We start from the raw sequence: 15,573 nt of genomic DNA, 5'->3' as shown, positions 1-15,573 counted from the left end.
ATTGGCGCCACGTAGCGAAAAGAAGAAACGACTGGCGCGCTGTTGTTAACTCGGCTATAATCGCGTAAGCGGTGTCTACGCCAATCAAGAAGAAGAAGAAAGTTATGTAGTTGAAGTTTCATTTTATAATATACAGCACTCGCGTTTAGTTGAGGCACTAATATAATTGCGTGCACATCCATACAGAATACTGCACATAGTCCGGATTCAGCATTTTTGACATCGTTTTGCTTTTCTGCAGGCATTTTTCCGAAGAAATATGATATGGACTGATTCCGTCTCGAATTTTCAGAGGTTTTCCTTTGTGTTTCAGAAAAGCTTGTAAGACCTGCATCCCCCAAAACAAACTAAAAATTTCTTTTCGCGTGGACTCATTAAACGTCGAACACTTTCTCACCGCACCTTTTACACAAAATCGTGATGAACATGGCTCTCCTAATTGCCTAGAAGGTTTTTGAGAAAGTTCTTTTTTTGATATACCTAAACATTTCACGCCTTCCATTTTTTTTCTTTTATTTACATTTTGTTTCCATTCGGATTTGTTAGCAGTATTTTTCCTTTTTGGAACACCATCTGAATCAGAATTCTCTTTTGCACAATTCATGTTATTAAAACTTTCAATCAAAAAACTGTTTCCAACACAAAAACGTTAATTGAACTGACACAAAAAACAAAGACGTACCGACGAACGCAACGTAGCACAGAAAATATGCTTGTGGTAGACAAACGCGGGGAAATCCCGTTTTCTTTTAAAGTAAATACAAAAGCAAAACAATAAGAATAAGAATAGATAACAAATTTGTAGTGCAATTTCTGTTGTGGCTTTGATTGTATGTCTATTTTAAATACAACTTTAAAAGACTTAGGGATTTTTTCTTAAAAAAAAAACTTCAAATGAGTTAGGGATTTTTTTATATGACTTTATATGAGGGTATATGACAGTGGTCTACCAGAATACATTACAAACGCGATTTCGAAAAAAATGTAGATACGCCTTTCTATATTAAGCCAACGATATGTATGTGTATAATTATATTATATCTTTCTATTGATTTTAAGGTGTACAATCAGCCGTTAGGTGAACATAGCTATTACACCCTTGCATGTTGGGAGAGTATAAAAACAATCGCAACTTTATCAATTTTGAAAAAAAAAAAAAAAAATCCGACAAACAATAGAAAGATACTGCATGGCTGTCACTGTCAATCTCTCTCTTCCTATAGGAGGTGACGAAGTCGATGTTGATTTTATGCAGAAGTTTAGACATAATAGCGAAAACATCTCTGGGTTGGAAGGTGATCAATAGTACAAATTAAACCGCAACTTATTTGTTGATCAAATATTAACTTAATGGATTTCTTCTACCAAAAGTCAGCAACGAAAATGCGGTCACCACAAGGCAGAGAATGACAGATTTGAAGAGCGAACTTTGTTAGATTAGGCCACATATCTGAAGCTTGCAGATAAAAGTGGAGATATTGGGATTTGAATGGTTTCACAAAGACAGGCTGGTAAACACTGTTGTTGTATCATGGCTGGAACCCTATGCACCTTTTGAAAAGATAAAGTACTTAGGCCTTATCCGTGGTAGGAAGACGGATATCGCACTAAAGGAGCTATAGAGAGCGGTGGGTTCTCTAGTGTTGTTGTAAAGGTTATCTAGCTGTTATTTGGGTGGTAAGGCTCAGATAAGTTGCCATCGAGGTCATCCAATGGTAGGCTCACGAAACTTACTGCGAAAACACCTCAGCAGAAACTTATTGGAGATGAGTTCGTTATGTTCTTTATCCGTAAGCATACGGGTAATTGCTCGATCGGGGACATTAAAAGACCTCGCGTTATAGCCCGGAGTGTACTGCTCTGACATATCTAAAGCTTCTTCATCTGCGATTCTCTGCATCCAGACGACCACATTGGTGCGGCGTAATTAAGGATGGTAGATTGTCTTGTATGTTGCCAAAAACGTTTCTTCTGTGTTTAGTAAGCTCTTTGCAGCGAAGATGCGAGAAAGGTCGGAGAAATAGCCATTTACTTTTGAGCACATTTATCGATTCCATTGCCGGACATCATTATCGTGCAATCATTAGCGTACGAGGTGATAGAAATTCCCTCTGGTGGTTGAGGTAGTATCGAAATGTAGAAATTAAACAGCAACGGGGAGAGAACACCATCTTGCCGAACCCCTTATAAATTCTTCTCAATTTGCAATCTTTACCTCGAAACAGTATGGATGAATGCGGACCGCTCAGTTGTGTTAGTTCACCTCTTCAATCCTGGAGAGAGTGTGAATTGTTCGATGTACTAAATAATGTTGTGTGTGGTTCTAACAAGTCCAATGCTACGAGGATCGTTCCCTCAGATAATGGTTTTTGTGTGAGGCCATGAACTATTTGGGAATTAATGACGTTAAATGCTGTACACTCAAGCCTCAAGTTTCTTCTCTACTAGAGAAAGGAGAGTTATCGAGCGATAAGATCCCCTTTGTTGACGGGTATTCCATGTTTCAATAGTGGAAGAGTGGACTGCGACAGATTGAAGACCTTAGCATCAGTATGTTTATTCCATATGGAACAATGGAAATTTGGAGAAGTTACGTTAGTTTAAGTACTCTATCAATTTCGTCCACTTATGTTGGTTCACCATTTGCAGAGCACATTAGCAAAAACAGCTGCTTCGGCTAGGTAATTGGAACAGAGTTCCTGGATTCTTTCAACCGAACCGAGCGGTAGCAGCTGGAAATGACGTTCGCCGATTACGCCCATAGGAATGGGTGGTGCAGAAAAGGTGCCTGATGTGAAAGTTAGCATAGGTCACCAGGTTATGTGTTTTATTAGATTCTCTAACTTCTAGCGATGGTTATATCGGGCGAGCGGTTTAGACACGGTTAGGATAACATGAAAGTTCTATATATTAAATATTTCGAGCTCGATATCGTCGGATAGCTATACACTGACGCTTTCCTGCCTGATGAATGTAAATATCTCTTCAATCTTGTTGTAGAGTGAACTTCGTAATTTTTCGCGTTAATGTTTCATAGCACATTAAAAATATTCCCTTTTAATAAAAATTGCTTGCGAAAGTACTTTTTTCGAACATAGAAAAAACTGGATAATCGAATGTTTAGATTTTTATTTATTAATAATTTCAATTTTATTAGTTATTAAAATGTTAATAAGTCACATTATTTAAAAATCTCCTGTTAACTTGATATATTAAAATTGGCTGTATTTGAAAGAATTGTGTCCAAAAGAACATGTGCAACGCAGCGCCTGCAGAAGTCAATGCTTTTTTAAGATTAGCACCATTAATGAATCTTCAAAAAAACTTATCTTTTTCGATCTTCGGTCATAAGGTATTAGTCTATAAATGTTATATTGTTAAAAGCCTCTGCGTTCTTTTAATTCAAATCACTAACTCTGATTAGGCTACACTTCTGTAGGTCGTGAACAAGTTATACAAAACGCGTAAGGTAGACTTGAGATCCATGTTGACTATATCTGAAATATATAAAAAATATAATAAAATATAATTATAATGAAACTGTTAAATTATAAACTAAACCAGATCTTCTAAGATTTTTAACATTTAGCAGTTAAAATTTATAAATATCTAAGTTTATGTGTTTACATTTTTTATTATGTACTAGTAGATTTGTACAAGCAAACCACTATACTTTCTTAAATTTTTTTTCGGACTTTTTCGTTCGTCCGGTATTTTCTTCAATTTTGTGTTTTTTTTATGTTTTAAGTAAGCATAAGTAAACTAATTTATATTATCTAATTATAATTATAGTTTTTAATTTATTACGTTTAATGAGTAAAACACAAATTAGCTTTTCTGTGCTTATATAAAAGCGGCCCATTTTTTTGTTTGTAAGGTGATACACCGACTAAACTTCCGTGTTACAATTAAAAAAAAGTTAATTTCAATTACAGTATAAATGAAATTAAATTAAACAAATAAAAAATATAATTTTTCATCATAATAATATCACTACACATACACACCGTACTATACACATCATCCTTTCATCCCACACTACACACAACAACTCAACGCATCATCATCTACACCACACCTTCGGTCCTTCGAAGCCGTATCGGACAGCAGTAGTGGTAAAAAAAAATTAAGTAATAATAATAATACAAATCGGTCACGGTAACGCGGCAACTAAACCAGAAAAAAAAGTGTTGGTGGAAACTCCGGAGTTTACAACAGTTGCAACAAAAAAGTGGAAAATAAACCGGAGTTTAAAACAGTTTAAACAAGCTGAAAAACCAGTGGGGGGAAAAAAGTGCAAAATTTGTGAAAAGACAACTGTAGTGATGTGACACATTTTAAAACGGTTACAAAATAAACCGTTGGTGGATACATACATACATACAAAAAAGTGAAAAGACATCGGTGGTGAGGTGACACAGTTAGGAAAACCTTTGGTGAATATATATGTATATTGTATAAAAAAAAAAAAAAAAAAAAAAAATTTGTTAAAATTGCGGAAAGTAACGGTGGTTACGTGGTTTAAATAAAACTCAACATATTGGAAAAAAAAATTTTCATATCTACATACATATGTGTGGAGGTATTCTAAGATATCATAAGATTGTCCATTTATAACAAAATTCACTATATTTATTACAGCGTCTTATTCAAAAAATAGTTATTTTACGTTTTAATGTTTGACGATAAAGTTGGATGAAAGTACGGCGGAGCGCTAAACATGTGGTCCGTTCCCTCGAGTGGTTGAAGTAAAAAAGAAAGAGTCGTCTGTGCGTGGCTGGAGTGTCTGTTTTCTACGGCGTCGTAATGGCCGACTCATTGAGTCGTCAAGCCGCGTAATGGCTGGTGAGTGCCGGTCGTTGGAGAGATGGCAGATGGGTGCTGTTAGCAAAATCAGCTGTGGGCTGGCGTGGCGTAGTTGCCACATCCACTGCCCTTCCAGTGACTTGGTCTAAAGGAGAAAGGCACGGATTGTTTTGTGTTGGTGTGGGTTGTGATGTGGGTGGTGATTTTTGAGGTGTGGATTGTGAGTCGTCTGTTAACTYAATGTATGCTGGCTTCAGCATGTCGATTGAGACTGTTTTGTCTGCCCCATTGATCCTAATGATGTAGGTTTTGTCGGCTACACGCTGGATGACTTTGTGGGGGCCAGTGTATGGTTGTTCCAGAGGCTTCTTGATGGAGTCTACTCTCTTGAAGACGTGGGTGCACGTGTCAAGGTTTTTGAGTAGGAACAGCTTATGTTTGGTGTGATGAGCTGTTGGTGTTGGCCTGATTGCTTGGATGATTTGCCTGTATTTCCTCACGAATGTTTGAGGATCAACTGGTGTGCTTGCTGTAACGAAGAAGTCACCGGGTATACGCACTGTAGTCCCAAAAAACATTTCAGCAGGAGATGCTTTCAGATCTGGTTTGTATGCGGTTCGGAGTCCTAGTAGAACTGACGGTAGTATGCCCGGCCAAGGTGTCTCATTTTTGCACATGAGAGCAGCCTTGAGTGTACGGTGCCACCGCTCCACCAGGCCATTCGATTGAGGATGATAAGGTATCGTTCTGATACGATGAATGCCCAGCATTCGTGAGAGTGAGGTGAACAGTGCTCATTCAAATTGCAGACCTTGATCAGTGGTGATTGTCAATGGTGTACTGAATTGACAAATCCACTGAGTGTAAAAGGCGAGTGCAACTGTCTCAGCTGCCATGTTGTTGAGTGGTATGGCGTGTGGCCATCTGCTGAAGCGGTCAATGATCGTCAGACAGTAGCGAAGGTCCTTGACTCTGGGCAGCTCTATGAGATCCAGGTGGACATGCTCGAAGCGATTGTCTGGTACGTCAATGTGGTTTGGTATGGTGCGATTGTGACGATGGACCTTGGAACGTTGACATGGTATGCAGCATCTGGACCAGAGGAGAGCGTCTTTTCTAATACCTGGTCAGACGAATCTTCCGGTGAGTTCTTTGGCTGTGGCCCTGCCACTAGGGTTAGAAAGACCATGGATGACGTCAAAGGCCTGGCGTCTGAGTGGCTGTGGAAGATAAGGTCGCACAATATTATTAGACACATCACATAGTATATCATGACCTTCCATGTTCAGCAGGTGCAGCTTGAGAGATGTGCTGGATTGGACATCCCTAAGCTAAGCATCTTGGAGTTGTGCCAGCGCAATGGTCTCAACATCAAGTTTGGTTGGCATGGTTATGGCATTGATCCTCGAAAGCGCATCACCTACGACATTTTCGGTGCCCTTGGTATGGAAAATCTGAGTTGAGAAATGTGAGATGTAGTCCAATTGACGTAGCTGGCGAGGTGATGCCTATCTTGCAGTCTTGCCAGGCTTGATCTGCAGAAGGTGTCCACTGGATTTTAGTGTTGTCCTTCTTCTTGGCATGTTTGAGAAAGTCCGTCAGTGGTGATTGTATCCGGGCGGCTTGAGGAATCGCTCGCCGGTAGTAGTTGACGATTCCCACGAAAAGACGTAGATCTCTGACGGTTTCTGGCTTTGTGTAGTCGGCGATTGCTTGCGTGCGTTCGGCGGGTGGAGTGTAGCCGTCTTTGTTGATGGTGTACCCCAAGTAGATGACTTCAGACTTGCCAAACTTTCACTTCTTTGGATTGATGGTGAGATGATGTGCACGCAGGACTTCAAAGATGGTGGTGAGATGTCGTAGGTGCTGTTCGTGGGACTGAGAATAGACAATCAGATCGTCTATGAAGCAGCGCACGAAGTCTAAATCTCTGAGGATGTTGTCCATATGTCTTTGAAAGGTCTGCGTGGCATTCCGTAGTCCGGGTGGCATACCCAGAAATTCAAAAAGTCCAAAAGGAGTGGTTACAGCTGTTTTGGCRRTGTCTGACTTGGCCATGGGTATCTGGTGGTAAGCCCTGACTAGAACGATGGTGGAGAAAACGGTGGATCCGTGGAGACGCTGGAGAATGTCATCCCCATGAGGGACTGGATATCGACCTGGAACTGTATTCGCGTTTAGTTTTCGATAGTCACCTGTGGTGCGCCATCCACCAGTTTTCTTTGGCACCATATGGATAGGACTGGCCCATGGACTGCTCGATGGACGGATCACGCCATGATGTAGCAGGAGGTCAAAGTCATCTTTAGCTATTTGTAGTTTCTCGCCGGTGAGACGTCGTGGGCGCTCAAATACTGGTGGCCCAGTTGTCTCAATGTGATGAGCGACTTGACTGTCAGTGGCTGTGTCAGRATTGCTGCTGGGATGAGTTATGTCGATGAATTGGTTGAGTAATTGCAGGTATTTGGCGTCATGTGCACCAGGACAGATTGAGCGGTCGATTGTTGAAATGCTGTGTACCGTGGCCTCAGATAGTGTGCCCTGAGTTGTGCATGGCGTGGTTGTATCTTTGAGATCTAGAAGCAATGCAAAGTGGACCAGGAAGTCTGCACCGAGAATGGCTGATTTAACATTTGCAATTATAAAAGACCAATTAAATGTGCGGCGAAGATTGAAGTCAAGGGTGATGACTTTTCGACCGTAAGTTCGGGTAACGGTCCCGTTGGCTGCGAAGAGAGTCAGATAATCTTCTTTGAGCGTGTGAGTGATGGCGGACTTGGGCATGAGAGAGATCACTGATCCAKAATCGACAAGAAATCTCATGTTTGTTGTGCGATCATGAATGTGAAGGCGATGCTCTCTGGTTGGTGGTGTGTTACCCTCTATGCTGTCGCCGGCCGCCTGGATGGTTGACAGCGAAGTTAATTTTCCGCCGATGAGTTGAAGGTGCAAGGACGCTCGCACTTTTTGGCTCTGGACCCATAGAGACGGTGATAATAGCAAAACCTCTTTTTGTCTGAGGTTGGCTCTTCCTTCGATAATGACTGCTGGAAACGGCCAGATGCAGGTTGGGGTCGGTCTCGAGTAGTTCGCTGGTCCTTGATACAGGTCACCAGGTCGGCTATGGCAAGTTTAGGCCTGACAAGTCCTTTGCCATGCTGGTGAGCAGAGAATTTTCGAATTTGTCGCCGCTGTGTGCTGCCTGGGCAGGCTGGTGATGTGTAGCCATAACGGAATGGCCAGCCTGGTTTTCCATTAGCTCGTCTGCAACTTCAGCAAGCTCATCTAGAGGGGCATCTTTGAGCAGTTTTAGACACCGGCTGGTTGATGATGGTAACAATGCCAACCATTTGATACGCAGTAAGTCCTCTGAGGCCCTGTCGCCCATGAGAATTCTGAGTTGGCGTAGGAGCTGGCTAGGTTTTCTATCATCGAGTTGAACCTCAGTAAGCGCTCGGTGAAGCTGGCGGTCGCTGGATTTCGAAAAACGCTTCAATATCTCGTCCTTTAGCTTCGCGTACTTGTCGGTCTCTGGTGGATTCTGCAGGAAGTCCGCTATCTGTAACATTGAATCAGTGTCCGAAGCACTAACGATTTGATTGTAACGTGATGAGTCATTTGTGATACGGGCCACCTGTAACACTGCTTCAACCTGAACAAACCACCACCAAATGAGGCTGGATGGACCAGAACTGCGGGAGTTTGCAACTGAACACAACTACAACTGATGCAGTGTTCTGGGTTACATCGGCGGCGTCGCCGATGGTCGGTGTTGGATCGTTTGTGGTCATGTTCGAAGAGATTGGTGTTAAGACGTTTGAATTACTAATGGACGTGTTTGACGAGTTAAAATTCACTGATTTCTTTGGCGTATGCTCTAATGGCATGTCAATGAATTGATTGAGAAAACGTGGTCACTGGTTAGCACGAATTTTAGACAGTGATGAATGAGAAATTAMARYGAGCGTGAATTTGCAATTAATATTAACGTTTGCGCTTATCTGTCTGTATATTTTGTTAATTAATGRVTATCAAAGTGTTTGAATTTGAAAACACGCGGCGCGTSACTACACGTATGGGAAAAAATTACACTTTAACGCGTGGAGAGACATAGTTTTGAAATCCAATTTAATCACGTCGGGGTCACCAATATGGAGTAATCGTATTCTAAGTTATCATAAGATTGTCCATTTATTACAAAATTCACTATATTTATTACAGCGTCTTATTCAAAAAATAGTTATTTTACGTTTTAATGTTTGACGATAAAGTTGGACGAAAGTACGGCGGAGCGCTAAACATGTGGTCCGTTCCCTTGAGTGGTTGAAGTGAAAAAGAAAGAGTCGTCTGTGCATGGCTGGAGTGTCTGTTTTCTACGGCGTCGTAATGGCCGACTCATTGAGTCGTCACGCCGCGTAATGGCTGGTGAGTGCCGGTCGTTGGAGAGAGATGGCAGATGGGTGCTGTTAGCAAAATCAGCTGTGGGCTGGCGTGGCGTAGTTGCCACATATGTATGTATTTAGATACTAAGGAAAAAAAGAAAACCAAAAAGAATAAACTGCATTACGTGTGCACATGAGTGCTGTATAAAAACTTAAACAAAGTGAGGTGACAAAGTGCAGTGTTAAAATTAATATACACATACAATACATATACGAAGGCGTAACAAAAAGTGCGGTGAAGTGAGAGAGAGCAGAGTAAAAGAAAAATTAACACCTACTATATATATACATACATATGTACGTACATATAAACGGTGATAGTGGAGTGACATATAACCTACAAACAAAAGGAAAAAGGGAATACAAAAAAACACCAGCAACAAAAGGACAGGAGAACTGGAGAAGCATGCGAAGTACAAGCACAGGCACACATACACCACCCACACATCAGATACATACGTAAACTCACAATATCTCCAAAAGCCCCTGGCGGAAAGCAAAGTAAGCTGTATCGTTTCATTTAAATTTTTTTATTATATGTATACATACATGTATTATTTAATATAAAAAAATTAAATTTGCGGACTGACCAAAATTCCGGTCGGAAAAGTATTGAAAATCGTTTCTAAACTGTTTTCGGTATTCGGTTTATTTTACGGTAAAAACCGAAAAATCGCTAACAAAGCAGTTTGCTACTGTATACAGAGGATTAGTGATTGCCGATAAATGCTTGTTGTGTTATAACACAAAAACCATCCCAATATCAATAAAAACAAAAAATTCCCGTATTCAAGTATTCACTTGCAGTAATTTCCAGGAAGACCACTTATACTTAATCAAGTAGAAGCAGGATTGCTTAAAATAAAAATAGCAATTACAAAAAAAAAAAAAAAAAAAAAAAAAAAAAAAAAAAAAAAAAAAAAAAAAAAAAAAAAAAAAAAAAAATCAAAACCATATTCGCAAATAAAATTGTATATCATACATACATACATATATGTTACCTATATCGCTATAACATACAAAGAGCATAACTTGCTCTTTTACTAGTTTAACCATACCCACATCAATATATATATATTTCAAATATACATATATGTACATACATATGTCTAAAATTAAAAGATTACTAAATTCTCTTTTCGCGGCTTCTTATCACTGCGAACCTATGTATACATACACATGTATATTTGAGAAAATTACCTGCGGTCGGTTAATTCTCCTTTCGCGGTTTTTCATACGTACATTGTATATACACACATGCCTATATGTTTATGCACATGCGGGCGCATATAAATACATACAATATATACTGAAAAGTATACCCGATCGACGAACCCGAAAAGTATACCCGATACAAATTATATAACAAAAAAGGTTTTTTATGACAACTTTTTATAATCAAATATTTGTACAAAAGTGTATTGTCACATATGTAGATACGCTTATTTCTTCAAAGTCCACATTGGCATATGTTCCGCGATACCCCTTGGATTTTGGCTAATAAAACCAAGCAGGATTGCGTATAAAATATACTCAATGTCCACATTGGCATATGTCCCGCAATACCCCTTGATTTTTGATCAACAAAAACAAGCAAGATTGAGTAAAAAACCAAAGCGTAATACATATGTACATACATGCATATGTACAAAGTGCAGCGATCTCTAATACGAGCGCTCATTAGCACATAATAAATAAAGTATCCACCTATAGGTATACCCTATAGGAGATAAAGCATATACAAAATAAATAAATACAGAAAAATAAAATACTTAAAATAATTTCCGGTCATTAAAAAATAATTAAATAAAATTTAAGCGATTAATTATTTATTTCATTTTAAAACTCTTATTTACTTAAAAGAGTTCTCGTCTAATCATATAAATACATATATACGAAAATATTTTTGAAAACTCGGATAATCATTAATTTTTGAAAACTCGGATCATCAATCCATTGGTTTTATTGATTTTTTTAAACTCTTACATACAAAAGAGCCTTCTATTCAACATTTTATATACGAAACCTTTTCTAAACATCTACAAGTGTAGGTTTCGCTAAGACGTTTTAATTTATTCTATACATCTTCTAAATGAGCTCAGATTCAAAAGAATCTAAAGCAATACAATCACTAAAAGTTCCGAAAATGATTTCAGAAGAAAAGAGCTCATGTACACCTTCTGAAGCTACACGCTCAAAGCAAGGTGCTACAAAGCAAAAAAAAGCTTAAAGATATTTCATATACAAAATTCATTGCTGAGAGTGATAGTTTGATACGATACTGCACTCGATTTTCATCTTCATCCGATTCAAGACAATTCTGAAACGGTGTTAGAAATCAAAAAAGACAATTTAGACAATAGTTAATAGACCAAGGACCACAACGATCATTTATAGCGTCTAGGGCACAAAACAGGCTAGAGTTGCCAACAAAACTGGCCAACTTTGAAATCACGGGAATGGGCGGAAGAGTTGTTCAAATCTCAAATAAAATCTGCCACATTACACTCTTTTCCCCCAAAGCGGATAAGCGCATACAAGCAGAAGCTATTGTCTTACCGCAATTAACTAATATGTTACCCAGCTATCATATAAATAGCAAGCATTGGCAAAAGGTTTCACACCTAAAGTTAGCAGACCCAAACTGCAACACCCCCGCTCAAATAGATCTTCTATTAGGCAGCGATTGAGAAAGAAAGAATACACTACTGGCACAAAATACCATTTTCGGTTGGGTCCTAAGTGGACTAGTTGCGGACCTAGTTACAACATTGACAACTCAAGTTGAGGAAGTCTCAAACGAGTACCTCAATTCACAATTGARAAAATTTTGGGAATTAGAAGAACTCCCCCCCATATCAGTCACMACCCCGGAAGATCAGTATTGTGAGGATTTTTACAAAGCCACAACTACTAGATCGGAAAATGGKCGGYACGTCGTACGACTACCACTTAAGCAACAATTTTCTAACACACTCGCCTTAGGTCACTCTCGCACAGCAGTTTTTAAGTATGGAAAGGAACTTACTTAAAAAAGGTGAACTCAAACCCAGGGGAGAAAATCGTCAACGGCAAATACTACTCTCTTTTACCTGCCACATCACGCAGTAGTAAAGCCAGAAAAGAAAACAACGAAAGTAAGAGTTGTTTTTAATGCCTCGAAAACCACTAGTTCAGGGAATTCCCTAAATGATATCCTCTTTACGGGATTCACACTCCAACCAGATTTAATGCTTCTAACATTAAATTGGCGTTTGAATATACGTATTCAATGGGGACGTTGAAAAAATGTATCGGCAAATAGTCGCACATAAATACGACCAAGATTTTCAACGTATAATGTTCGGATAATCCCCCACCAGTCCTTTACGCGACTTCAAACTAAAAACAGTTACATTTGGCGTTAACTGTGCACCATATTTAGCCATTCGAACAGAGGACGAATTGGCAGACAACACAAAGTCAGAACTTCCTCAGGCAACTAAAGTGTTGAAAACTCCAACGTATGTAGACGATATTCTGTCTGGAAGTCACACCCTTCCACAAGCATACGAGGCCTTGTCACAGGTAATAAAAGCCCTCAAATCCGCAGGGTTTGCTTTAAAAAAGATTACGGCAAATCACCAAAATATACTCAAAAATATTCCAAACCAAAATTTGTTGGACACTAATTTCCTTATATTCGAAAAGAAAAGTACAACAAAAAACATCCAATGGAATGCGATATTGGACCAGTTCTCATATACGATGGAGTCCATATCCGCATTATCAGCCATCACAAAAAGACAGATTTTATCTTCGGTGCAAAACTTTTCGACCCCGCAGGATTGCTTTCGCCAATTATGATCCAAGCTAAAATCTTAATACAAGAATTATGGCTAGACGGAACCGACGGAACCGACTGAGACGAGCAGGTGAAACCACTTCGCTTAGAAAAATGGTCCCAGTTCGCAAACAATCCGAATGATATTTCTCAGATACAAATTCCGCGATAGGTAAACTATTCCCCCGAACACAAAGTCGAATTACATGGCTTCTATGACGTCTCTGAAAAGGCTTACTGCGCTACTATCTATGTGCGCACGCAAAGCGACACCACGTCCACAAGCCACTTATTAGTAGCAAAAGCAAAGGTGGCACCTTTAAAAACTATAAGTCTYCCACGRCTTGAGTTATGTGGCGCACTACTACTTTCTAAATTAGTAGCCATGGTGCAAATTCATATAAACATGACAAAATGCAAACTATTTATGTGGTCCGATTCAGAAATTGTACTAGTCTGGTTGGAAAAACCACCACATGCATGGAAGACGTACATTTCTAACCGAACATCTCAAATACTTGACCAAGTGGGATCAGCCACTTGGCGTCACGTAGCCAGTGCTGACAATCCTGCCGATCTAGGTACAAGAGGGTGCAAGCCACTGCACCTTGCCACCACTACCCTCTGGTGGAACGGCCCCGATGGTTGATAGAATCTCCTGATTCTTGGCCACAATCCCCCATGCGCAACATTATAGCCCCAGAAGGTCGAAAAATCCCCACATTTCGCACATTAATAGATGATGATGACATTCTTGAACGATTTTCATCGTTTCCAAGAACTCTCAGAATAGTTGCTTATATGTTCAAATTTATAGAACAGCTCAAAAGCAAAGTCAAGGGATCACATAATTTCCCATGCAACACAGTGACGCACCTAGAGTTATAAAAAGCAAAGATCGCACTAATCGCATATACACAAGCGCGCTACTTCAGCCGCGACATATCACTACTAAGAGAATCGAAGCCATTGACCAAAAGAGCTCACTCTTAGTTCTAAACCCATTTGTGGACACGAAAGGTCTGCGAAAAGTACGCCAACCCATAATAATTCCCGAGAAGTCACCATTTGCCACATTATTCCTCAACTACATCTACATGTTAATGCTACACGCCGAGCATCGCCTCATGCAACATATGGTACGCAAAAAGTGCATCTTCGCGTGCAAGATTTACACTATGCACAAACAGAAGATGCGAACGCAGATTATGGCAGCACTTCCACCTGAACGCTGCAGTTTCGCTCTGCCTTTGCTGGGCCTTTCCAGGTAAAGGCGTCTATGCTAAGGTCTCCTACTCTCATGAAAGGCTATGTGGCTGTCTTTGTATGTTTCACGATAAAGGCAGTACACCTTGAGCTATGTAGTAATCTGACGACAGAGGCTTTTCTCGAGGTATTTGCTCGCTTCGTCGCTCGACGTGGCTACCCATCTAAAATCATGAGCGATAATGGCAAAACTTTTATTGGAGCTCAATGTGCCACAGAAAAGGAATTTGTGAATTTTCTAAAGCAAGTGTCACCCCACATCGTACAAAAGTACGCCCCTCAAGGTATCAATTAGCAATTCATACTCCCAAGCGCTTCTCATATGGGCGGTTTATGGGAATCAGCTGTAAAAAAATTACGAAGAGTTCACGATGTTATTAAATCGAATTCAGGCCGTTCTCAATTCACGGCCAGTCACAGTACTCTGGCAAGACCCCTCAGATTTCACCGCCTTAACTCCAGGGCATTTTCTAAAAGGAGCACCCATCCTGGCCATTCCTGAGGCGTGGAGTCGCTATCCCTATTAAATCGGGGGGAACGAATTAAAATTCTCCATCATGATTTCAGCCGCCAATGGAAGGACGAATACATAAAGGATCTGCACAAAAGATACCGGTGGAAGACTCCTGAACAAGCACCTAAACTTGGAGACTGTGTCCTCATTCATGATGGCCGCTTGGCCGCATAGAAAAGCTACATTATGGCTCCGACGATCACATACGAGTTGTGGATCTCCGGACGCAAAACGGAACACTAACCAGACCGCTCGTGAAGCTGTGCTTTTTACCATCAACGACGACTGCGAATTCGAAAACCGAAAAAAGCAAACCGCTAATGTCGCTATTTAATTAGATGCCCAATTTAGCATTTATGTATATTTTGTGATCACACTACACTAGCAACAACAGTATTGTATTGTATTCAATATCTTATGGAGCACACACTACTGCTTTAATTAAAATAAAAAGCACTTTATATACTGTGTATATATTTAAAAAATTTTATTTATGTTTAATTGTGTAAACGAATTGAGGTAGCGAATTGACCTGTCGAATTGTTTAGGACGAATGTTGACGTGCGAAGTCCGTAAGCAATTATCCAATTCCCCTTTGTTAGGTTGATGGCGTATGGTGTCGTCTTGCGGCGATCGCTAGCTGAGTGTGGTGTTGTTGTCGTAGGGTGYGCCAGTTTTCCCCAGGCAGAGTGGTGTATATAGTACATGCGAGGAGATGCTTA

The 15,573-nt window shown here is 40.0% G+C and overlaps 1 protein-coding gene across 1 annotated transcript in view; it reads right to left on the bottom strand.

Moving 5' to 3' along the window:
* Window positions 1–3,148: 3,148 nt before the first annotated feature.
* LOC108975195 (beta-parvin) overlaps window positions 3,149–15,573 on the bottom strand; it is a 42,986-nt gene continuing 30,561 nt past the window's right edge. The window contains exon 6 of the mRNA XM_018943537.1: window positions 3,149–3,497. Within this exon, the coding sequence (XP_018799082.1) occupies window positions 3,421–3,497 (77 nt within the window). The 3' untranslated portion in view covers window positions 3,149–3,420. The remainder of the gene's footprint in view (window positions 3,498–15,573) is intronic.

This window comes from Bactrocera latifrons, unplaced genomic scaffold (genome assembly GCF_001853355.1).
Source record: "Bactrocera latifrons isolate USDA-ARS-PBARC rearing strain unplaced genomic scaffold, ASM185335v1 scaffold_624, whole genome shotgun sequence".
Lineage (NCBI taxonomy): Eukaryota > Metazoa > Arthropoda > Insecta > Diptera > Tephritidae > Bactrocera > Bactrocera latifrons.
Note: the sequence above shows the minus strand (reverse complement) of the source record. Positions and strands in the feature narration are given on the sequence as shown.